At 34.7% G+C, this 25982-nt stretch overlaps 1 protein-coding gene across 1 annotated transcript; it reads left to right on the top strand.

The window, feature by feature from the left end:
• Positions 1 to 5997: 5997 nt before the first annotated feature.
• Positions 5998 to 19917, top strand: LOC132268255 (probable receptor-like protein kinase At1g49730). Its single transcript, XM_059769076.1, has 7 exons — positions 5998 to 6378; positions 10889 to 11144; positions 15709 to 15761; positions 15831 to 15898; positions 18888 to 18977; positions 19203 to 19272; positions 19466 to 19917. Exons 1-7 carry the CDS (start codon positions 6306 to 6308, stop codon positions 19762 to 19764), a joined length of 909 nt encoding a protein of 302 aa, XP_059625059.1. The 5' UTR covers positions 5998 to 6305; the 3' UTR covers positions 19765 to 19917.
• The last annotated feature ends 6065 nt before the right edge of the window (positions 19918 to 25982 follow it).

The raw sequence follows: 25982 nt of genomic DNA on the forward strand, positions 1-25982 counted from the left end.
TTTTTAACCCCATATTGTAGGGTGGATCTTGAAAGATGTGAAAGATCTCCCTCCAACCCGTACATATGACTTTTATCGAATATGGCTTATCTCTGATAAAATAATAATAATAATAATAATAATAATAATAAAATAAAGTAAAAATAACTGGAAAATTTGGTATTCTTAAATGAAAAATGTATTTTGTTTTCAAATAATTAGTTGAAGGGAAAAAAAATATTAAGGGCTAACGCATTCATATCGGATAATTTGAAAATTTTAAATTTTGTTTGATTGATTAGTTGATATATGTAAAATTGTACGAAAAATGATATTTGGGGTTTTGAAAAAGCGAGTGTTATATGCGATTTTATTGTTCCAATTATTGTGTTTTAGACACGTTTCAAGCGAAAAATAGTGGATATTACTCGGTGAACTAATTGGTAGAATACCCAACTTCCCAAGTCAATGTGTTCATGTTTGAGTCCTCAAAATTTTTCATGAAAAAAAATAATTTTTTTTTAAAAAAAAAAAGGCGAAAAAAGTAATATATATAATAATAGATTTCTTATTTGAAAGCCAATAATGCTAAAAAGAGGGATTTGTCATCCTCATTTTCACTATTGGGTCGGTTTAGTTAGATGAAAACTAGTGGTGGAAACTGGAAAGTGAGGTGAAGTGAAAGAAAATTAAATTTTCAATTTCAATTTGGTTAACATGAAAATTTTGCAAGAAATAATGTAAAATTATCATTTATAGTTTGAATAACATGTAAAATATTTTATTTTTTCCTCCTAACCAAACTCCTAAAATATTTGGAAAAAAAAAAAGAAAAAGAAAAAAGAAAAAAAGAAGTCAATTTCCTTTCTTTTCATGCTGTTTCCATCTAATCAAACGAAGTCAATGCTACAAATAGTTGGTCCGAGAAAGTCTACAATATCTCGAAGTACCACACTCTCAAGATATAGTAATGGAACCTACTTAATAAATGATTAAGCTCGGGATAAATACCGAAATATTGTAGACTTTGTCGGTCCCACAATGAGGAAGTCTCCACTTTCACGAGCAACTCCTTTTTTTTTTTTTTAGGGTAAAGTGCAAAAAAACCCCTAAATGATTGACGAATCAACAACTAACCCCCCTAAACTACAAAATTTTCAACTAACCCCCTAAACTATGTATTTTTGTTGCAAATCACCCCATCCGATAAGGCTCCGGTAGATTATAACACGTAAAAACAGCACATGCTATCACGTGATGGGAATTATAAAATTAAAGGACCATAGTGCCCTTGTTCACATGAAAGGACTATAATGCCCCTTTGTCACCATTACACCCAAAATCCTTTCTGATAATCTCAAGCCAGTGAACTGTAACCCAATTTCAGAGAGTCTCATCTTACAAATTAACCAAATCCAAACCGAGTAAAGCATCATCATCTAAATCAAATCCAAAAGTTTCAGCGACCCAAATCATGAGCATAAAACTTTAATATCTAATAACTCTGGTGACCTTGGACACAAGGAAAAACTTATGATTCTCTCTCTATATTATATCCAGCTTGAATAAATATATATATACACACCCCCATCGCCTACCATCTACATCCAGAAACTCTGGTGCACGTGAACACCAGGGAAAGTTTCTGATTCTTTCTTTTTCTATATTATATCCATTGTAATGACCCGGTCATTTTCCTTCCTTTCTTTTTTTGATGATTTCTTTTTTCATCATTTTTCCTATTTTGTCTTTTTCCCGTTTATCATTTTTCCTTGCATAACCTCACCTTTTGTGCTCGGATTTGATTCTGGCTTTGCATGCATTCATGATATTTGGTTTCCATGATAATTGTATTTTTACTTTTGTAGAAAATACATTTTAGTTGTTTACTTTTTCGTAAAGGGCATTGATGCATACTTTCTTGGTAATATTATTGATTTTTGGAATTTTAGTGTAATTATGTAAAATAATTATTTTTTGTCTTAGGGAACATCTTGCAATTTAATTTGTAAGATATTTTGGAAAATGATCACTTTACAATTTTTGGAAATTGTGACAAGTGTCACACTCTCATGGAGCCACTTATTGGCATTAGGGTGGAGAGACTTGGATGCATCATCTTGTAACATATGGAGGGTGGAGATTCACCCACTTATTAGCCTAGGATTGGTGCACTTGTTGGCTTTGATGGTTGACAAGTGTAGGTTTAGGATTAACCCTAGGAAAGAGCCTTGGATTTGTGACAAGTGTAAGTTCACATTTTATTCTTGCATTGTGTGTGTGAGAGAGGTGGTGTAAGAGCACCTAGTGAGTGGAGGAATACTAGATCCTCCACTCAACATTTTTCATTTCATCTTTTTCATGTCACTTGTTCTCAAAACCCTAACCTAGCCACCATTGGAGAAAAGCTTGGTTTATAACTTATTTCTTCATTTTGGCCTCCTTCTACTCACCTTAGACCATTAGCCTTGAGAAGACAAAGTTTCCTCCCACTCTCCTCTAAAAAACCCTAGATTTGTTTTCTATTTTGAGCTTGGTTGCTTTGGATTATAGAGATTCAATTCTCTATTGAGGTAGGGGTGGTAGTATATTTATATTTTAAGTGTTTTATAATCATTTGGGGTTTAATATATATTATGTACATACTTTTAGAATTGTAGTATTGTATATTACTTGAAATCCTTATAATTGACTTAGGGTTTATTGATTTAAGCATGTATGTTGTGTATATATTTTGTGTAGGATTATTAATGTTGTATAGAACTCTTATTGACTTGTATTACTATACCATGGTGATGATAATTCTACATTCTAGTTGATTTCTATTGGTAATTGTAATTATCTTAGAAGCTTAATATTATAATGTTGTAATCTAGTATATAAAGCTTATTGTTGAGGCATGGTTTAAATTGATAAGTTGGTGGTATTGTATTGCACATTATATTATGTTAAGGACTTGTCATTTATTATGCCATTTTAGACTTGGAACCCTAAGACATGGTTTGTGTGGTTTCAAATTTCTTGTGCATAGAAGGTGGTTTAAATGCCTTGCTTGTGGTATATAAGTTTTGAACTTAATCTTGATTGCGGATTCTCTTGGGACATTGTTTCGATTCTTATGGCTAGAGTTTGGCTCTAGTGCGGGAGGTACGAGTTTTCCCCATTTGAGATAATACGCACTAGGGTGTTATTCACAGTGGATTAATGCCCGGAATAACCGTTTTGGTCTTGGTTTTATCCAAGATTTGATGTCTAAGTTTTTCACTATTTGATTTTGTATTAAATTCCAAGTTGACAACCAATGTTTAATTGTAACTTATAATTTGTGTTATTGGCGAATTGATGTTGTTAAGTATATTAATGTTGATATTGCGTTGTTATAGAATCAATTAAGTTAGCTTAAGATGATTCCTTAGAACACCTTGAATATAGACGTTAAGTGGAATGATCCCTTGTATTCGTCTATATTGATCTTGCAATAATATTGAAACTTTAGGGTATACGCATATGCTTTTTCCTACGAGTAACTTGATTAATCACTCTAGTCGTTTGGGTTATTTTATCAGTAAGGAGACTATATTCTCGGATGCTCATCATCCATAGTGGCTTATGAGCAATTTGGAACATTTTTGTATATTGACATGCACTTGTTTAGCATGCTTTACTTTTAGATGTTATATTTTTGTGTACCATGGATGTATGGTATTTTGCAAGCTAAGATGGCTTCTTGATATGTAATGTGTATCTAAGTACACTTGGCAATGCTCTTTTTGTATGTATAAAATGAGGCCAAAGGCCATTAAACTTCAAGTTCATATGTATATTTAAAAAAACTCAAGTTTGCCTTAATAGCTCATTTTGTGAAAATGGAGGTTTAATAGGTCAAATTTTGTAAATGAGTTGTAATGAGGCCGTAGGCCATTGTAGTGCGTCTAAAATATCATTTTACGTTTGCGGGCATGCTCACATTTCATAAAACTCTTAAGTTCCAACTTTTGAACTATTTTTGGAATTATTTATGGATTTTTATGTAAAATTCATGCATGGGAGTAAGTTTCAAGTTTCCCTTTGGTTTAACATGTTGTTTATGCTTGATTAAGGCTAGAAAATGTTTTCAAATGTGTTTTGGATCAATTAGAATGCATGCATAGCATCAAGGTTGGATCGAGTTCATTTTTCTCACATTGCAGCAGCAGCTTTTTGCTGCTGTCTGCTGCGTCAATAGGCTGAAGAGAGCCATCAACCGGCTGACGCATGCTCGAGGAGCCATTCCAGTAGCCTTCTAAGGAAATTCATCATTTCGCCCAGCTGATGATTGGGATTCGGCTGACCGAAGGTTGAGGTTTGACCGGCTGGTCCTTGCCGTCGGTCGACCGATCCTCCCTGAAACCTTTTCTTCTCAATTTTCTTGGACAACCTTGTTACACCAACTTCAGAAAGTCATATCTTACTCGTCTTTAATCCAAATTGGGTCGTTATTGAGTCTAAATTCAAGAGCTTGAAGTTAGCTTTCCAACGGTACCAATCATACATCAAAACTCCGTCTATAGTGAGAGTTAATTCAGTTTTAGTGGGATAGGTCCATGGTATCTCTTAAACGGACAATGTCACTTTGTTCTTTTCATATCTTTTCCGTCCGGACTCCTAATCAGGCGATTCTTGAGTCCAACTTCATTCAATTTTTATTATTTCTTCAATGGTGTGCACGGTGGCACTCACTTCAGTTTGAAATGACCATTTTACCCATGGTTCATTTCTTATCGAGTTTGACATTCTTGCTTCATTATTTCGCTTATTTGAGTTCTATGGTTTCATGGGGAGTTAGTTTGGTGCCTTAGGAATGACATTCGGATCCGTTATCGGATCATCTTTTGGTCATCATTGACGTATCGGGTTTACAAAACTTGGCCCGTCACATCCATCATGTATATACATACATACATACATACATACACACACACACACACACACACACACACACACACACACACACACATATATATATATATATTACACACACGCCTTCATCACCAACCATCACATATATCGTCATCTTCAAATCCAAATCGTAATGACAGCTAAACATGACCCAAATAAATCTAATGCTGCTACTTCTTGATCTTTAATTTCTCAAAAAAAAAAAAAAAAAAAAAAAAATGAAGAAGAAGAAAAGAAAATTCAAAAGGTTGGTCAATGCATCATTGACTGAGCAGCTTCTGATTTGAAGGAAATTCCTTGCAGACGAATAAAATTATAAGCAAAGTATACACCTAAAAATTCCTAATTTTTTAGAACCCTAATTTGAGAAAATTCCAAAAAATTCACTCCATGGACACATGAGAATATAAAACTCAATTGTATAAAATATAAACAAAATTGAAAATTTCTAAATCATTGTGCACGATAATTCCTTAAAACACATCAAATTGGGGAAACATAGACAAACTAAAATCCAAAGAAAATTTAAACAGATCGAATAAGATGAATCTTTGCTTGTTAACTCACTCCTCCGACATCTATGAGAGACCATCACCATCTTCTATTGAACCTCCCTAAATCCATACTCTGTTGGTACCAATCAGCCCTTTTCAGTCAGTTCATCTTCTTCTGGGTTAGCAAAGTTGTACACTTCCGTGCTACTGACGACGATTTTTGGGTTCCTCTTGATTGCGTCACCTTGGCCGTGGTGGCTCCAACCACCATGGCAACGTGGATATTTCGTCTATGATGATGTTTCTTTGGCTCTCTCATCTCTTCTTCTTCTTTTTTTTTTTTTTTTTCTTTCTTTCTAGCTTGTTGTGGTTTGGGTTGTGTTTAGTGAATGTGCAGTAGATGGTAAGTAAGACTCGTTAGTGTTTTGTCATCGGGAAAAAAAATATGGTAAGGCCCAAGTCCATCATTTAAACAACGTAGTCTTTACAAAGGTAAACTGGTCTTCCACTTTTTTCAGCGTCAGAAGCTGACATGATGGGGTAAAATGCAATAAAATAATAGTTTTGGAGGTTTCTTGTAGTTTAGGGGTTCATTGTGTTTTACCTATTATTTATTTACAGTAAGAGGTAAATTAAACTACTTTCGGGAATGGGACCCTTACCAACATTTTTTTTTTTTTTTTTTTTTTTTACATGACCATTTTACCCCACTTGATAGCTCACTCACTTTGGATCTCCAAATTCTGTACCCACCAAAGTAAAGTGAAATTTAGAAGGGTGGGTTCAATTTGGATCTCCAAATTCAATTTAAAGGGGAAGAAGCAATGAGGAAATTACAGTGCCAAATTTGTGTAGCCGCCACCGTCACTTACCATCCAACTCCCAAAAATCAAGATGGACGGTCTGGGTCTCATCATCAACGTCAGGCTTCTTCTCCTTGCTTGGTTTTGCCATCGATCTCGTCCAGGTACTTCTCAATTTTCATCCTCAATTCTTTATATCGAATTGTATATATATGTAGTGACAGACCCAATATTCTTAGTTTCTGCAATGTGGATCTGATCTAATTTAATGGCCACTGATGGGTTTGCTGGAATTGTTGAGAATTTCTTTTTACTGTTTCAAGTTAAGGTTCTTAATTACTCAAGGACCATGAAGTGGTTGAATTTTCGGAGGAAACCCAAGTATTTTAAAATTGAATTGTGAAGGAAGCAATTTTCTATTTATCTTAATCTAGTGAATTTCAAATTCGATGATGGAACAGAGGATATGGGCTGTGTTAGTTTATTTAACATATTCAGTTGAATTATTTATTTATTTTTGGTTGTCAAGGGTTTTGAAAATGGAAAGGAAGTAAAAGTTCCCCACTGTCGTTTTCGTTTTTTTTTTTTTTCCCTCATAATTGTCAACTTAATTATTATTAGTATTGCTGTTGTTGAATGATTAATTTGCCTTCTTTTGTTTTCTCAATAACCAAAAAGAGCATTATTAAGCTTTATTCAGTTCATTCTCAATTTGGCCATGTGATGCTTGATGTGATAATAAAATTAGAGAACCAAATTTTGATTTATTAGTTTATTTATATTTCTCTTTTTAAATATATTTCAAAAGTGATTACCTACTGAATGGTTCGCCTAGGTGAGGAACCAAATCTAATATCTTGTACAGAGTGACTATTTTGATACTCGACTCTGCGTCCTCATTATTGTTAAGATCCGGTTTTAGAGCAGCCACCTTGTACAAAATAAGGGTAAAGTGCAAACCCCACCCCCCAAAACTATTCTCTCTCTCCCAAGAAACCCCCCCAACTACTATTTTGACAGTTAACCTCTTCAAACTATTTTATTTTTTGCAAAATACCCCAATCCGTTACTGTTTTGGACCTTTCGGTAATGTAAGTGACTAGTATTTTTTAAAAGACAATATTGCCCTTATGACAATCGGGCATACCCATATCTAATGGGTTAACCCATTTTTAATTGTACATCTGGCCTCACAATCCTCTCTCTGCAATTCTTCTTCCACCATCCAAACAAACATAAAACCCTCATTTCCATAGAAAAAAATGAAGAATTAACTCCGATAATTTTGCCTAAGATAGAAAAAATGAAAAACCTAATATCTCTACTCCTTGTCTAAGATAAAAAAAATCAGAAACCTAATTTCTCTACTCCAATTCCATGAAAGATACAATCAAATTTAGCACCCAAAAAAAATAAAAAATAAAAAATAAAAAATAAAAAATAAAAAACTTGAATCAACTGTTAGAATTGGAATAGTTGAATATGGAGAAGAGTAATGGTTGCAGAAGGAGCAGAATTCTCACTTCCGGTATGACCTAGATGCGAATCACAGTTGAAGATCAGAAAAATAGGTCGGATCTAACCGTCAACGTCATCTTCGTTCTCTTCTTCATCATTATTGTTCACTTTGTGTTGAATGATTTGGGGCTCTTTTTGAAAAGATTTTTCACATCTACGCCTTTTTCACTGTTCGTCTTCTTCAATTTATATTGTTGCCGGAGTTGGAGGCTGACCAGGAAGAGAAAAAAGTCTTCTTCAATTTCTATCGTTGCCGGAGTTGGAGGCGGATTAGGGAGAGAGAAAAAGAGAGAGTGGGAGGTGGATGGGAGAAAGGGATGGCCGTGAATGGTGGAGGTGGTTTGGGGGGAGAAAACCTTTGTAGGAGATAGAGGGTTGGCAGCGGCCATGGATGATGGTTGGAGAGAGACGAGTAGAAGAAGATTAGGAGATGTTTGGTGATTTGGCAAAAATGAAATTGGGTAAACAGTACTAATTTGTGTTAAGAAAGTTGTGTGTCCATTTTTTATTGGTTGTGAGGGATTACAAGGCCACGTCAGCATGTGAAACTTAAAACATAACAAAACGACGTCATTTAAATAAGGGCAAGAATGTAAATATCATTTTCCGTTGACGGCAACTTGATGTTTTGTCCTTAATTGCATTTTTTCATAGTTCGGGGGGGCAGTTCCTTATATGGGGGGGGGGGGGGGGGGGGGGGGGGTGTTGTGCAATCATCTAGTGGATCAGGGCTTTTTTTTTTTTTTTTTTTTTTTTTGCACTTTTACCCACAAAATAATAACAAAGAAGTGATTTTGGTCTAAGTTGTGGTGCCACTTCTTTTTCTTTCTTTCATTTGTTTTTTTTTTTTCTCCCCCTCGAAGCCCATTAATAGTGTAACCAAATTGATCTATACCATAAAAAGGTGTATATATATATATATATATTGGGAACCTTTACTTCTTGCAGACATTCATTCATTGGAGAGGGATTTTAACTGGATTACGAGAAACTGACTTTTTTTAATATCTCATTATCAACTCTTGCCACTAGGATGAGATTAAATCCCCATGTGCATTTTGTAATTATCAAAGTTTTAAACTTTGCTATTATTATTATTGAAGATAAAACTTACTGTTTCTACATACTTTTAGATCTGACTTTTATGAAGGCTAATATATCTTGCCCAGATGGTTATATGTGCACTATCAGATTTTTTGTATGTTAACAATAAATACTATGAATTTAATAGTACGTGTCATGAATATGGATGCGGACATGAAAAGAAAGCGATAAAGAGAAAAAATACTTTAAGAATACACAGGAATGATATCATACTGTGTTCATGTGCATGTAGGTTATGCATTTGTCTGCACATATATTGTGACAAATTTCTTCTCTTCCTCCTGCGTCCCCAGTTTTCATTTGATTGAAACCTTCAAGCATCAGTTAGAAATCCTATTATGACTAGAGGTATTCTGGGTAAAGAGGGGGGAGTAAGGTTAGCCCACTACTATCATACAACTAGCAATGGATGAGACTTCTCTCTGCAACAAGGAGTGAAAGGACAAAAAAATGGACCCTTCCTTCTGCTAGATTAGACAGAAGCGTACCTTGCTAAAGTGAGTAAAGAACAGATCTGACTTTATGGTAGGTTCAGTAAGAGCAGAGGAGATCAGATGCATGGACTAGAAAGAGATAGAGAGTTTCTAATTGCGAGTGAGACTGCCAGCCCTAAAGAAAACATAGAGCTCGAGGAACTTTTTATTTTCTGCATAAAAAGCATTAGTCATCTAGCCACCATACGGGTTTTAAAGCCTTAAAGATGGAGAAGGAGAGGAGCAGTTGTCAGTGTTAAGATGGAGAGGGTCCACTTTTTATATTTCTATTATTTAACATGTTCTAAATTTTCATATAGACTCTCATCATGCCTTTTCATCTACACTCTTTTATTTTGTGTGTGTGTGTGTGTGTGTATAGATGGGAGGGAGAGAGAGATGTATCTCAACATACAAGGTGTGTCAGGCATATGTACATGATGAACAGTACTTGTATGTCAAGTGTCATAATTGAAAATTTTATTTTCAAACTACATATCTCTAAGATGTGATAGACACTTGTTTTCCACTTCCATGAATTTTTAGGGTTCAACATAGACAATTTTTCTTAGCAGAAATGTGCATGCTGCTGTGATTCTATTATCTAGATTATCATTTGGATCAGATCACAATTGACCTTCTTGAGCATCTTTGCTGAAAGATCAATTAAGTCTGAACCAGCGACAAGTGAACAGATAAGGCCTTCTTTACCATCTGGTCATTTGATGGCCTTGTGAAACTCTAAACAGAGCCTAGGGCTACAGTCCAATAGATTTCTCAAAACTTATGTTGGTTTCTACCTAGATGCATAGAATTTTTATAGCAAAGGGAAGAGGGCATCTTTCTTTTATTTTTGCAGTTATTGCACATTATTGGTTTTATGATACTGACATTTATTGTAGTCAGAATTTTATCGACTGTTGGAACTATGACATCTTTCTCTAGGATCATTATCATGGAGTTCTTGTTTGCCCTTGAACTTCATGTTATAATTTAATTTAACAGATGCTCACTTGTAAAGATGACTTTTCTATGAACTTTTGAATCTAGAATCACTCTCTCTCTTTGGTTAAAAATAATGAAGAATCAACCCACCCGCTAGCCACTTTGGACTCTCACATGGTTTTCAAACTCCAAATTTATGAAATCGCCCGCAAACCATGCGTATCAGTTAAACCCTGGCCTCACCTTTGATGAGACCTGAGGGGATTACCCAAAAGACCTTACTAGCGGAGCTGTCCGGGCTTAAAAATATTTGTTTTATTTTGACTGTGACAAGAAAAGTGATAATTCTATTTTTATGTGACCAGATACAGAAAGGAGGTTGAATTATGATTCTACATATTGAAAACTACGTCTTTTTCTCATTTATAACATATCCTCGCATGCTGCTTCTTAACCTCAATTTTCTGTCTCACTTATTCTGTTAAGATAACAAACAGTAAAGTGATTTGCACCATCCATTATCCAACTGCTACTATATGGATCGTTCAGGTTCTCTTGTTAAATTTGTAATTATGGAAGCTGCTTGTAAATGTTTCTTCTTACACACATTTGAATCTCGAACTTCTCATTCCAGGTCCAATATCATTCTTGAAGTGCTTCTCATACAAGGATATAAAAAAGGCAACGGATGGATTTCGTAGAATCATGGATAACCCTTCCCATGGGTCTGCTTATAAAGCCAAATTTCAAGATGGTCGTATTGCTCTGGTTAAAGAAGTAAAAGCTTTCAGTGAACAAAAGGATGCCTTCTATAGGGAAGTTCAACTCTTAGGGCGCTTGCATCACCGTCACATTGTTGCTCTCAGTGGGTTCTCCACCGGCCGTAAGAGGTTCGATATCTAACCCTTTTCTTAACCAATGTTGCAATGTTTTACTTGAAGTTTGTGTAGCTAGTTTTAGGGTTAGATGAGAAAAAGAGAATATGAGAGATTGAAGAAAGTCATGAAAGAATCTAATAGGTATGTAGGGATTTCTATAGTACCTCTCTCTTATATATAAGATAAGAAAATTACAATAATACCCTTGACAACTAAACAATACTACAATAATGTCATCTAACACTCCCCCTCAAGGAGCATACAGATTAAACATGCCCAGCTTGAGACACAACAGCTGAAATGCACCACAGGCTAACGGCTTCATAAAATATCACCAAGCTGAATGTCAGAACAAATATAGGGAGTAACAATATGTTTTCGCATCAGCAAATTATGAATAAAATGGCAATCAACCTTTGTATTCTTGATGCGCTTGTGAAAAACAAGATTACTAGCAATAAAAATAACAGCGTGATTGTCACAATGCATAGGCATAGGAGCAGGAACATCAATACCCATCTCCTGAAGAAGAGAGCAAACCCACACCTTTGAAGTGGTGTGAGCCATAGCACCTATGTTACCCGGACTCAGACACGGGTGCTTGTCTAGAAGTCGGATCTGTCCAACCTTCAAGTTATGGGATACAGGGACACGGCTAAAAAGTGTCCAAAACTTGGACACTTGATAGAAAAAGAAAAGGTGTATCCTTTTTATGTATTAGAGAATAAGACTTATCAAAAAAAAATGTATTAGAGAATAAGGCCTCAGTCTTTTTAATAAAAATAAAATAAATATACTAAAAAAGAGTGATAAAGGAAAGTGTGATATAAATTTATATAGTAACTTATATTATTTCTTTATTGTATTTACCTCTACCGTCTCTACTTCTTTGGATAAATAAATTATTATTTATTTACCTTTTCTGGTTTGTGTCTCACGATATAAGAATCGTTGATATATATATATATATATATATATATATGTATATGTATATATAGTAGTAGTAGTAAGGACGGTGTGCAGTACAGCTGTAAACCATTATGCAGGTTTACAGCTGTAGATAGTAATTTTGGTTAATTATAACTTTGTTAAAAGGTCCAAATCTCCATGCCTTAATATCAGATAAACAGGTGGCTTCATCGTGGCCATTGAAGAGTTTTAAAAGTCAATAGTCAAGCATTTGAAATCACGCTCGACCGGCGCAAAAAAATTTGCAAACAAAGCATGTATACGTAGAGTCACCTTCAACCTTTCAAAAGATGCACCAGGCTGCCATTGTTGAAACACTGAGCATTCTGATCTCGTTAATGGAAGCTTGTTTAATAGATAAAACATGGAAAAAATTTCTAATCCTTCACAAACATCAACCCGCACAATTTTTTTTTTTTTTTTGGTCATTGGCCGTGTCTGATGCAAGGATGAAGGATCCAACTCAGATCCAGTGTCCGTGTTGTGTCGTGTTGTGTCGACACGGACACTTCAGCCTCCAGTGGTGAGTCCAGGTAACACAACATAGCGCAATACTCAGCCTCAGCACTAGAACAAGCAACGACAATCTGTTTATTACTGTGCTCTATAACAAGATTACCATCGACAAATGTGCGTAAACCAGATGTAGAGCACCTATCAAAGCGATTGCTAGCCCAATCAACATCACTAAAACCTGTCACCTAAGAAGCACGGACACGGATATGACACGACACGGATACGGCGACACGGCAAATCTAAAAAAAATTAGTACACGGACACGGCGAATAGTGTATCTATATATATATATATATATATATATATATATATATATGTGATGTAGTATTTTAAAAATTACTGAGTGTTATTAATTTTCATCGACCTCACAATGAAAAAAAAACACAAATCATAACTCATAACTAATAAACTATAAAGAACAATATTGCATAGTTATATAATCAAATAAAAAACAAGACATTAGAATAATAACTAGAATCATTTAATCATCATTGCAACTTTACTCCAAATACAAAAGCATAGACAGAAAGGACTATTAACATTCATGATTGTTTAACATTTAGGACTTTACCGTTAGCACTTAATATTCACAAAAACCTAAAGGCTAGTCTCAAAAAAAAAATACAAAAACAAGTCAGTGTACTATCATCTATTCCCATCCATCATTTGACATAGGACTTTTACCATTTACAATACCAAAAGGGTAGTACAAAACAAAAAATAGAACATTTAAGCATTAAAAATTAAAAAATTAAAATTAAAATTAACATATCAGCATTAACAATTTAAAAAAAAAAAAAAAAAATCCAGAAAAGTGTGTCCGAGCCGTGTCCGAGTTGTTTGAGCCGTGTCCGAAAATTAAAAAAAAATAAAAAAATTCCAGACACGTTTTTTGGTGTGTCCGACACGTGTTGGGCCGTGTCCGACACGTGTTGGACACGGATTCTTCGCCCATTTTGGAGTGTCCGTGCTTCCTAGCCTGTCACAGATAAGGAGGAAGAGGGTTTATTCCCAGGAGTACCTTTCAGATAACACAAGCAACGACAAATAACCTCAACATGAGGCTAATGAGTAGCATGGATATACTGACTAACACCAACAAAATAAGTAATAACAGGATGAGTATTGGTAAGACAATTCAGCTTCCAACCAAGCAACGATATCGTCCAACATCAGCAAACAACACCCCCTATACATCATCAAGTTTGACGATATGCTTCAACACACATCTTTCACAACTTTATTTTCTTTATGACTATTGAAACTGCTATAAATTTTCTCTCCTTCATGCATTCCTTGAATTAATTTGTCTATATTTTTTCAAAAAATTTGTGGAAATACATTTGTCTAGTTCATAAGCACTAATTATCTTAGTTGTGTTGTGTTTCTTTGCTGATACAAATTTTATTTAATATTATATAATCACATTTTCTAATAACAGTTGCAATTTTTCTTGAGTTCCTATCTACTATCATTCTTAATTTGTCTTTATGTCTGTGTTTTTCAACGTAATATAGTTTAGATTTCTCAGTCTCTCCTACTCACGTAGTTCCTTGTAAGTGTTATTCTATATTAAGTTTCAAGCTTATCATAATGTTTGATTGCTCTATTCCTCAATATTCTATATTATAAGTAACTTAAGCCGACTTGCTTTTTTTAGTAGAGTTAGGATTGTGCAGAAAACCTTACATGCTGGTGGGGTGCCACATATTGTTGGAGTGTTAATATAATGCATCATGTAATAAAATGCCTAATATTTGTTATTATTATCATGATTCATGCTCAAACAGGTGTGACAAAGGTTTTATGCTGGTTGTCAACAACTTGATCCAATCCATTCCTTTTTCGGACTTTGGGCCAGCTGTATAAGGATATGACACTAAGCACAACATTGATGGAGTCACAACTAAAACAAATAAAAACGACCACAACAACAACAAGAGCATCAACAACAATAACTACATAAGTAAAAGTTTGCATTGCAGAAAATCTCATCAAATTTTATTTAGCAATCCCCATGTTTGATCAAGTCTACTACTTTTACTATTGAAGCTACATCGGCATTATTTACTGACCAAGGCCTAAACTATTCAAATCCTTCCATGGATCAACAGATGAACCATCACCAATTAGATAACATATTCCTTTATTATCAAACAAAAAAGAGTTACTCTTCCATCCTTGTGGTTGATAAAACATGGTTAAAACAGTTGATGCAAGGCTTGGCTGGTATTGATGCTATTTCTTGAAATTTGATCAGTGTTTGATTGATATCTAACCAAAAACCTGGCCTTCACATTTGACTTTCCTAATATAATCTACTACACTATCTATGAAGCCAAACCTTCTTTATGTTTTCCTGTGCTCCTTTTCTAACTATTACTCAAATAAGTACTGGTCTCTCTCCTTCATTTATTACTGTAGTGGACCAGTGGTTCCCCTCCCACACATTTTTTTAATGGTATAGTTCATGCACCCTTGTTAGGTATTAGTAGGTGACAAATTAATTTTCTAAGCTTCAAACTACACATTTGGAATGCACCCTTTAGCATAGGATATATGAATTGTATTCAGTAATAAAAGGCCTTGGAAATTTTCCCGACTATTTTAGTCAAATCCAATCATGTACAGTAACATGTAAATTTTAGTTAACAGATTTATCAATTTTGTTTAAGAAAGCAAGGGCTTTTACCAAAATTTGGCACAAAACCTTCAGCATTTAATTAGATTGTAGAATCCTCAAGAAATTATGTGCATCTATTTTAAGAAAAACTTAAAAATAGGGCAATATTTTAATTTTTAAAATTTAGTGGATAGAATATAAAAGATCCGACATGGTACATAACTGGCTTGTCATCTGTAGCGTACAAGTTTTTGTTTGTCATCTTTATTCTACAAGTTTTTGTTTAATTTCCTCAGATCATCAATAAATGAGAACCTTTATTATACTCTCCTGAATGAGAGGTCCCCATGGATTGAACATTATTCAGATTAATATACATTTATTAATTTCTCTGTATCTGGGTTGGCAAAGCCCTTACTGTTCTGAGAGATTCCGAGTTTCGTTATACTTCTCTTTTGCACTTTTCAGGTTCCTTGTGTTTGAAAACATAGAGAATGGAAGCCTGAAGGAACATCTAAATGGTAAATTTTGGCAAACTTTTCTTATGTTCACTCATGTTGATTATATTATAACTTTTTGGCTCTGTGCAGATCCTCTTAAGACTCCCTTGAATTGGAGAACAAGGTTACAAATAGCTGTTGGTGTGGCAGCTGCATTGGTAAGATTTATGCTGCATACTTTCATATAAGTATACAAATACACCTGAAGAAGACAGTTCTTTTTATTTTTCTAAATCTGTTGGCAAAGATACATTCATTGGAAGGAAAAGGGGAGAGTAATGTATATGATATACACAATGCTAAACCCAAGAAGCTAGCACTCAAGAACATCACTTAAGATGAAATTTCAAGCTTCTCAAATCCGACAAATACAATAGGGATTCTAACACGTTCCTTGGTCTAGGGACTCCAAAAGATTATGTGGAATACTGTAGGACCTTCAACAAATCCATTCATGTCCTTTGATATGGTACCTTTAATATTAGTTTCAATCTTGGTTTAGCTTGTATTCTACTTAAACCAATGTTTTAATGTTCAATGGGATGAGTCTTTTCACTGGTTAAAGCCAAACCTGGGACCACCTCAAAACATTGAAAACTGAATCTAAGAATTCTCTACTTCCTATAAGAGGCATCACCAAATAGTTGCACAAATCCGCAAATAATAAATGAGAGATAAAAGGCGGTGCATCCAGTAAGATAAATCCATCCTCCAGATTGCCTTGTTCTAATCATCTGATGTCATTATGGACAAGATACATAACAAAGAAAATAAATTGAACCCTGGCAGGCCCGTTATGATTGGTGAGAATGATTTAGAAAATATAAAACTAATTTATCCAAAAGTCCATCTGTCTGTAGCAGGTATACAATGAGACCCTGGCCAACACTTTAATTTGCTTCCATTAAGTTGATTCTCTAGACCTAGGGGTGCAACCGTGCAACTCCGGTGGGTTGGAGGCTCAACTCGGGCTTGACCTGAGGTAAGAAATCTTCAACCCTAACCCAACCCAACCCAACCCAACCCAAGTTATTCAATCAGAGCCCAACCTGTTATGAAATCTTCAAACTTGGGTTTGTAAATCAGGCTAGAAAATCGGGTTTTGAGTATCGGGTTGTAGTGAAAGAGTGAGTTAGATCGGCGACAGTGACTAGAAGCTCTTCGGAAGCTGTCGAAATTGCATGCGGTCTCTGCAACTGTGGTTGTCATCCGTTGTAAAAAACAGTTGAGAGCAGGAGGAGTAAGATAGAGGAGAGATGGGGATGGAGAGAGAGAGGACCTGAGGTTTGGGTTTGAGTCTCGTGGCAGCTGGGAGGTTTGTTCGTGTTTTAGGGTTTGAGAAAGTGAGATTCTTACACAAATTGGTGGAGCTTGTCTCGAAATGATATCGTGCTTTGCGGGGCACTATTTTCATGCATGCAACCAATTAGAATTTTAAAAAATACCTATTTTCATATGATATATATATATATATATATATATATATATATATATATATGTTATATAACTAAATAAATTTGGGGTTATAATTCGGGACAGGTTTGGGTTGGGTTTCGGGCTGCCTGATATAGTAACCCGAGCCTGGACCAAAATAAATTTGGGCTGGTATTTTTGAACCCAAGCCCTGACCAAAATTTTAAAATGTTGCCCAAGCCTGAATATTTTAGGGTTGGCCTCGGGTTAGCCCATCCAAATTGCGGTCCTATCCAAACCTTACCTAGAGCTCTAGTTTTAATTCTGGCATCAGTATATCAGTTGCTATCAAGGAGGAGAAAGCCAAATTTTCCTCTTGGATTGCTGGCAGACTACTGAAAGGGGATAGTGAAATGAACGACCTGCTCTCAATCTCTTGATCGTCGGTTTAAGCTTTCAACTAATCTAGTGGACAAGCACCTATCTCTTTATTACTGACCTGATATTATATTTTTTCTACCCTGTTTCGCTCTGGGAACATTGCCATCTCACCAAATGCTTTTATTTTCTTGGTTAAAACCGCAGTGACATGTCACTTAACAAAAAGATAACATATAAAAGAATCACACCTGCATGGCATGCTTAAGAATATTCTGGCATCTTATATTTGATGCAATAGATATTTTGCTGGGGCCTAAGGCCTCATTCCCCTATGTACGAGAGCCCTATGAATCTCTCCTCTTTTAAATGCCTTTCTAACTGCTCATCTTGATCTGGGTATTTGTAGTGCTTTTAGGTCTGTGATGCCTGGTCTAAACTCCCTCAAATTTGATCTAGCTGTGCCATTTTGTATCATGCCTGTCAATTGACACATTGTACTGTCTGTACGGTAGATGAAAACATACAAATATTTAATGCATCTCATTCTTAACAATTAGACCTTTTGGAGAACACCAAGGATCCCTTCCTTTAGATTTCATTTTACAAGTTTGTGATTTTATTATTATTATTATTATTATTATTTCCCTAATTGAAGTATTATTATTTTTTTCACTTCTAATTCTTTTGAACTTTTGGGGCTACAACTTAACCAAGAAGCATCATGCCTAATAAATAGACCCTAATGATATATGATTTTGCATTAGTAGTACAAGACTATTTCTTACATGAGTATCAATTTGAGAATCATGCTCTGCGGCTAAGATTTTTCTTTTGACTGATATGGTTGCAAATTTTTACGTTCTAGATACAAATTTATCATGTTTAATCATTAAGATTTCAATGGCATGTGGTTAATCTCGTGACTAGTTGGATATCAAAATTGCACGCCCTATGTGATGTAAATCAGCTGAAATGTATGCACCTAGTGGATCATGTTTTATTTTTTCTCACAAGGGAGTAATAGAAAACTAATAATACTAGCAGAAAAGACATTATTATTGTTACTATTATTATTATTATTATTATTTTGTTGGCCTTCACCTATGCAAGAGGTGAATCTCAGTTGGATGCCTCTAGATTATTGTTTGTGTGGGTGATTGACTGGGATGAGCAACTTTGTATATATTTTTTTCCCTAAGCAAAATAATACAGAAAAACACCAAACTTACAAAGCAACTTTGTATTTGAATCAGTATTGTATCCAAGTATAGAGGAAGTTCCTTTATGTGTTTGGCACTTTGGCTATACAAGATTCATCCACAGAATCTTACATGTCAAAATATTATAATACAGGAATATTTGCATTTCTTCTGCGAACCACCGATGTATCATGTCTCCATCAGTTCGAGTACCATCATGTTAGATGAGAATTTCACTGCAAAGGTAAGGATACATTACTTTGTCCTCTTTTCATTGTAGTTTCTAGCATTTGGCTCCTCAACCAATGTGAATTTTGGAGATCTAAATTCTCCCCACCCCACCCCACCCAAAACACACACATCAAAAAAAAAAAAAAAAAAAAATCCACATTTTTTAGTCTCTTATATGCAAACACTCATGAAATGGGAGACATTCTATAACAATAACCCTTCCTCTTCTTTGTCACAGCTCTCCGATGTTGGCCTCCTAAGTTCTGGAGGAACTCATGTTATACTGCCACACGCTTCTTGCTCAAATGGTAAATATTTATAATTACACTTGCAATAATAATTCACAATACTTTATTTTCTCTATATCAATCTTTATTCTATAAGATGAGCTCAACGAGAATAGAGATTTCATGTGGAGCAGAAGGGTAAAAGCTCGTTTGATTCTGATTTGCAGTATTAAAAAAATAGAACTTATTTTACCCATTTTGCCCTCCCTTGCAGAATGTGTTGGACTGGCATGTGGAAATATGATCTTTCAGCTGGGCTTACTAATCCTTGAGCTCGTTACTGGTCAGTCATCTGAGAAGGGAGATGTTGATTTGATCGAATGGGTCCAAGAATCTCGCTCTCAAAAATCCATACATAAGATGATAGACCCAGATCTTGGAAATAGTTATGATTCGAAAGAGCTTAAAGGTCTTTTAGCTGTAGCAAGATTGTGTATAAATTCTGCAGATAAGCCATCATTTTTAATTCCTCAGATATTTCGTTATCTTCAGAAGAAGGTGGGCATTCCATAAGACTTGTATTGATGACTGAGCTGATGTTTATATTATATGAAAGAAATATCATTTTTTTTTTTTTTGCTTATTCATTTGAAATGGAATTGATTGTTTGTCTAGATTTTTTAGCCCCCCATTCAAATAATGGCCGAAAAGTTTTCCTTTTCCTTTTCTTTTTCGTGTTTCCCTCCCCTTTTCCCCCGTGGTTTGTGACTTCCAATTTGGTAATTTGATTTTGGGTTCAAACATAATTTTCCTGAAAGGGTTATTTTTCTTGTTTTGCAGAACCCTAATCTCTTTGTATAAAGAAATTTAAACATTGACATATAATTGCATTATGATAGAAATTATGTTTAGCTTATTTCTGTGGTAGCAACATCTAATGCATGTGATGTCCATACCGAATTTGCCAAGATAGCGTCTATGGCAGGAACCAAACAGGAGTTCAGAATTCAGATTAATGCTTGGCCAAGGATCAAACAACCTTGTGTGTTCATTGGTAATATGATAAGCGGTTATTAATTTCACATCCCTGGACGTTTGGCGCGTTTGCTAAACTGACACCTGAAATTTTCTCCGGACAGAACCCTTAACCATTTTTTTAAAAATGCCCATTTTGCCTTTCTCTTGTCGGGCATTTTGCCTCTCTCTCGTCTAAATAGACCATAGTAGCCTTGTGTTTGCGCGCCAAAAAAAAAACGAAAAGAAAAACCAAATGCATTTTGACCAAAATGTCCTTTACATTGATTGACAAGATTATATTTTGATATTTGATCTTCGCCTAAATGCAAATGAAATTAAAATAAAATACAAATGCAATGCAATTTCATTCCATCTCTTTAAGGGTTCAACCTCTACCATTAAACCCACTATAAAAGAAAATATTTGAAGAGGAGAAACAACTACAGCAGGTTTTTGATATATATGTTTGTATAGTGTGTGTATATATATATGTTCATGTAGTGTGTATTTATACATCCATATAGTGTGTTGTTGTAATATAGTGGGGTCCACTTCATTATTTACTACATGCATGAGTGCTAAGGCAGAGAATGGTGTGTTTCAGTAGATAATGTATTGCAGTGTGATAAGTGCTGAAATGTTGCACATTTTAGGCATAAACTAAGGTATTTTAGTCTTTTCATCTATCTTTATTTTCTCATTTTAGTTCTAATTTGTGTTTTTGTCGATTTTAGGTCAATAAGATTGAAACGGGTTAATTTCGGTCCATTAAAGCCTTTTTGGAGTCAAACTGAGTCTTGGTGAGAAGCTGGAGCAGAAGGAGGCTATGCTGAAAATTTCCTGCTCTGATCGATGATAGATCAAACCTTTTGATCCAATCCTCATGACTACTTTTGTCCTTATTCCCATAAATATCTCAACCTTTGTCCTTATCCACACTATACGCCGACATGCTATGATCAATCGAACCACAGCTCTGATTGATCAAACCATACCTGTGAACAATCATGCTGAGAGCAGTTTTTAATATCGGTTTGGCTCGAACTTCATGAGCCAAGGGGCTGTGGGATTAGATATTTTCAACGCTTATTTTCTGACCTATTTAGGCTCCAAGGGTCTTGTATAAAAGGCAAAATGAACCATTTGTAATATAGGCATTATTTTACATAGATAGCTTTATATTGTAATAGTGAGTTTTCTCTCTCTAGAAATGTTAGAGATCATGGTTTTGAGAAGAAAGAGAAGAGTGGAGGCACCAAGAACACAAGAAGATCTACACACTCTCTCTCTAGAGCTTCAAAGAAGAAGAAGAAGAGGAAGAAGAAAATGGAGTCATGTTTGGAGCTTGCCCTTGAGGGCTTCATGATCACATCCACCTCTTTCATGATTGGCTAAGCTTTTCACTTAGGGCTTGGATGAGCCCTAAGTCTTGTGTAATCTAAACCCTTGTATTTATATTTTTGGGATTTATATATATTGTTGTGATTGGTGGTTAGTTTTATGATTGTTGATTTAATTCTTCCTAGTGATTCTCTATTTTAATTACATGTTGTCTTATGTGTGATTATTTGGGAATAATCACTATGTTGATTGCATGTTTATGTGACATGTTGTCTTATGTGTGATTATTTGGGAAGAATCTAGAGTTCTCTACACTAGATTCTTTATGTTGGTTGCATGTCTGTGTGACAAATTAAGGATTTAGTGATGGCTAAGCATGGTTTTCATTGAATGGGTTTGTACATTAATTTGATAGATTTTGCTTGCACTTGATGGGTTGTTCTACAATTTAATTCATATTTGTAGGTCAGGTAGACAATCTATGCTTGATTTGATACTTCACACTTATTATTGCAAATTCCATGATTCTTTAGATTGATGTGAGTTCTCATTAGATACATTTGTTAACTAATTGATGGATTATGCCTTTGTCTTGGTGGGTTGTTCTATACTTAGCGTACTTGTTGGTTAGGTAGACAATTCATACTTGCATTAGATAGTCCATTCTTTTACATGCAAATTGTGTTTATGTTTGTGGCAACATCTAGATTGCAACAATGTATTCCCCATTAATGGGAAGCAAGTGGTTAATTACATGAGCTTAGTGGTGATTCCAACACCCTAAGACCTCTCTTCATATCTCTTAAATCCCTATCTCTTATTAGTTTACTTTACTTGCATTTTAATTTCATTGCACCTTAGTGTAATCAACCAACTAACCCTTCCTTGCAATCTTTTAATACGCTAGAGTCGAAGCTAAAATTTCAACAGGTATAATCTCTTGGGACGATCCCTTCTCACTCATACTGCACAGTATAGGTGTTAAACGGTTTATAAATTTAAAGTATGATGCCCACTTGACACTAATTTCCAAACTCAAAGTGTTGTGCATTATTTTATGCACATGCTCAGGTCGCATCACAGTGGTTTACGTGCCTTGTATGAGAAAGTATGATGAGCGAAGTGCAGTACATTAGGTGGTAAAAACTCTTTATATAAGGAGTGTAGTGTATTGCAAATTGTGATAACAGAACGAAATAAGAATTCTCTTACTCTCTTTGTTATATATCTCTTCATCTATTGTATTCTCAATATTACTCTATATTTTTTCTTAAATACACAAAACGTTATCAACACGAGACTCTGCCAACTGAGAAGAAAATTTTATTTTTCTTTCTCACTTCAAAGGGTAAGAAAAATAATTATTTATATTATATTGTTCTTGTTCAAACTTTACAGATAATTAAAATTGTTGAGCCTGCAGTCGCGCAAATACTTATTTATTTATTTATTTATATTAGAATATTTTATTCATTCTTTATAGAAAAGTAAATTGCTGAGCCCGAAGTCTCGCAAATACTAAATTATTTATATTTAATTTGCATTCCCGAAATTTTGCATATACTAATATACTCTTCGTGAGTTAGAAGTTTCACGAATATTTGGTACTCTTTGCGAACCCCAAGTTTCACAAAATTTGTTGGCCTGAAGTCCAAGTGAATCTGAAGTTCTTTTACCTGAAGTCATTTACACTGAGTACCCTTGCACACGTGGAGTTTTGCAAAACATAGAAATATAAATTATATATTATTAAAAAAAGTACGTGCCTTTGATTATGTGATGGCCCTGGTTTTTAAACCAGTGCGTCCTATGATGAACCGAATGTAGATCCGATAACGAATCCAGAATGCAGAAGTAAAAAAAAAATAGAACCCAAGTCTCTAGAGATACAATACATCTTTAAGAAACCAAGTGACCTTCCAAGAGGCCATGAAACTCAACGAGAACTAACGCAGAAGAAAAAGATAAAAAAATAGACCAAGTATGCCTCCAAGAGCAAAATAGTCTTTTCACACGAAATGAAAGTCTAAAGAGATGTACGTCATCCCTAAGAAAGAAAGTAGCTTCCTGAGGAGTTCCGAGACTCAAATGAAGCAAGAAGGGAACAAGGTTTTCAAAGATCTACAAGAAATGGACCAAGGGTAAAATGGTCATTTTACCCAGGAATGGGTGCTACCTTGCACACCATTGGAAATACGTTGAAAATAAATCAAGATGGACTCAAGAATCGCATGATTTGGAGTTCGAACGAAGGAGAAACGACAAAACGAAGAAAACGAGCACTTAAGGCTAAAAGGGGTAAACTGGTAATTATCCATAAATATCTGGGTACAATCGAGCATATCATTGGATAGACGACAAAAAATTAGTGAAGTTCAAAAAAAAAAATTATCTCAATTTTGAGTCCAGATGACAAAATTATGATTAAATGAAGAAAAAGGGTTAAAAGATGCAACTCAGGACCATCTAATCGATTAGATGATCCATCTAATCGATTAGATGCCAAAACAAAATGCTGGAAATCCCATGGAAGACCATCTAATCAATTATATGGCTCATCTAATCGATTCGATGAGGCTGACAGTAAACAAAAATTTTCTTACAAGAAAATTGAATTTGAAATGGGATTTTCGTGTCCGAGATGACCTTTTTTTGAAAAAACACAAAGAAGAAACCCTCCCTAAAATCATGTTTTCTACATGACCATATCAAGAGAAGTTTTTATTTTTCAAGTGAAATACCCAAAATGCCCTTATACTCAGTTTATGCAAAAAAAAAAAAAAAAAAAAAAATGCAAAATGAGTCCATGGGAGGCTCAAATCACCAAGGAAGAGGTTTTTCTTGAAAACGATCATGCACGCAAACGTAACTCACCTATTAGGACGTGCTACAATGGTCCATGGCTTAAAAATACCGCCGATGCAAAATCCGACTCCCCAACAGCAAAAAAGGCGAAAATGAATTTGAAATGAAAATTTTGAAATCCAAAATTAACAAATAACTTCAAATAACCGTTTGACTATTGGCCACACTTCATACATGATTAATGAGACCATGTGAAAGAATCAAAATGGAATTCCCACACCCGATGCAAACATAGTGACGCAATAACTTGACATTTTTTAAACATTTTCATAATATTTTATGAAGTTAAAAATTACATAGGATACAAAATAATGATCATTGGCCTCCGGCCTTATCTCATACATGTCAAATACATTGTAAAGAGTATACTCATGTACACATTACATAAATGGAATCAAATATACACATCTTGACAAATAAGGCTACAAGTGGTATTTCAAGCCAACGTCTATGTCAAAGGTTAGACTCAGGGAGCATCCTAAGCTACCTTAGAACATTTCTAGCATAAATCACATCATTCATGTAATTCCAACCAACATAGAAGCATGTTATACAAAGCAACAAGATATAGATTCTCAAAGCTATCAACTTGAAATCTAAAATACAAAAACAATTAAAGTGGGTCATGCCACCTAACGTCTATATTCCAAATAAATCTATATGATCATTCCTAAGCTACATTTGAACATTTAAAACACAATTCACCATATCGATGCAATTTAACCAACATTGAAACTTCCAATACAACACATAAAGCACAAATTCTCAAAGTTAACATCTTGAAACTTAAAATGGGAAATCAAATAAGGAACAAAAAGTTACAACATCATCTAGTTATCAACTTGGAATTGAAATGCAAAACCAGATAAGGTGGATACTCGGACATCATGCCGGATTAAACCGACAACGTGGTTACTTTAGGGTTACTAGCCCACGGGTAGCCGCCCTATGTGCGCACTAGACTATAGAGGGATATTCCCCCGTACTAGAACCATGTCCTAGCCGTAGTTAAATAACAACATCCCCAAGTTTCCAAAATCAACCAGTTGTGCAACAATGTATATATTAACATTTATATACAAGATAATCAACTATCTATCAGGCACAACCAAATTTGGAAACACATACAATACATGCTCTAAGTCCACAACTACTATGGCATGAAAGATGTCAAGAACAAAGTATGTAACTCATTACACAAGGTAACAATATAATCCAAATGGAAAACATGCTCTCATGAATATAAATATAACAACAATGCTATCCTATGCTCAAAACATAACCAAGTGAATATACAACAAGTCCAAATCCATGATTTGAATATAGAAACAACTTCTAAAACATAATTAGATCCATGGAGCCATTAGATAGAATTTAATTAAACAAAAATAATTAAATTCTCTAGATTTCAAATCAATTTCAAATAACCTCAAATTATTATATGTTAAACAACATAGCATGCTCATTACATATATCAAATCAAAAAAGCAAAATAAGCAAGACATAATCATTCGCAAGGTTTTCTAATAATTTCCTTAGGGAATAATTTGTTGGGTGGGGTTCAAAGT

The sequence above is a fragment of the Cornus florida genome, unplaced genomic scaffold, assembly GCF_030987335.1.
Source record: "Cornus florida cultivar Cherokee Brave unplaced genomic scaffold, ASM3098733v1 CherokeeBrave_3.0.0_Hap2_Chr08, whole genome shotgun sequence".
NCBI lineage: Eukaryota > Viridiplantae > Streptophyta > Magnoliopsida > Cornales > Cornaceae > Cornus > Cornus florida.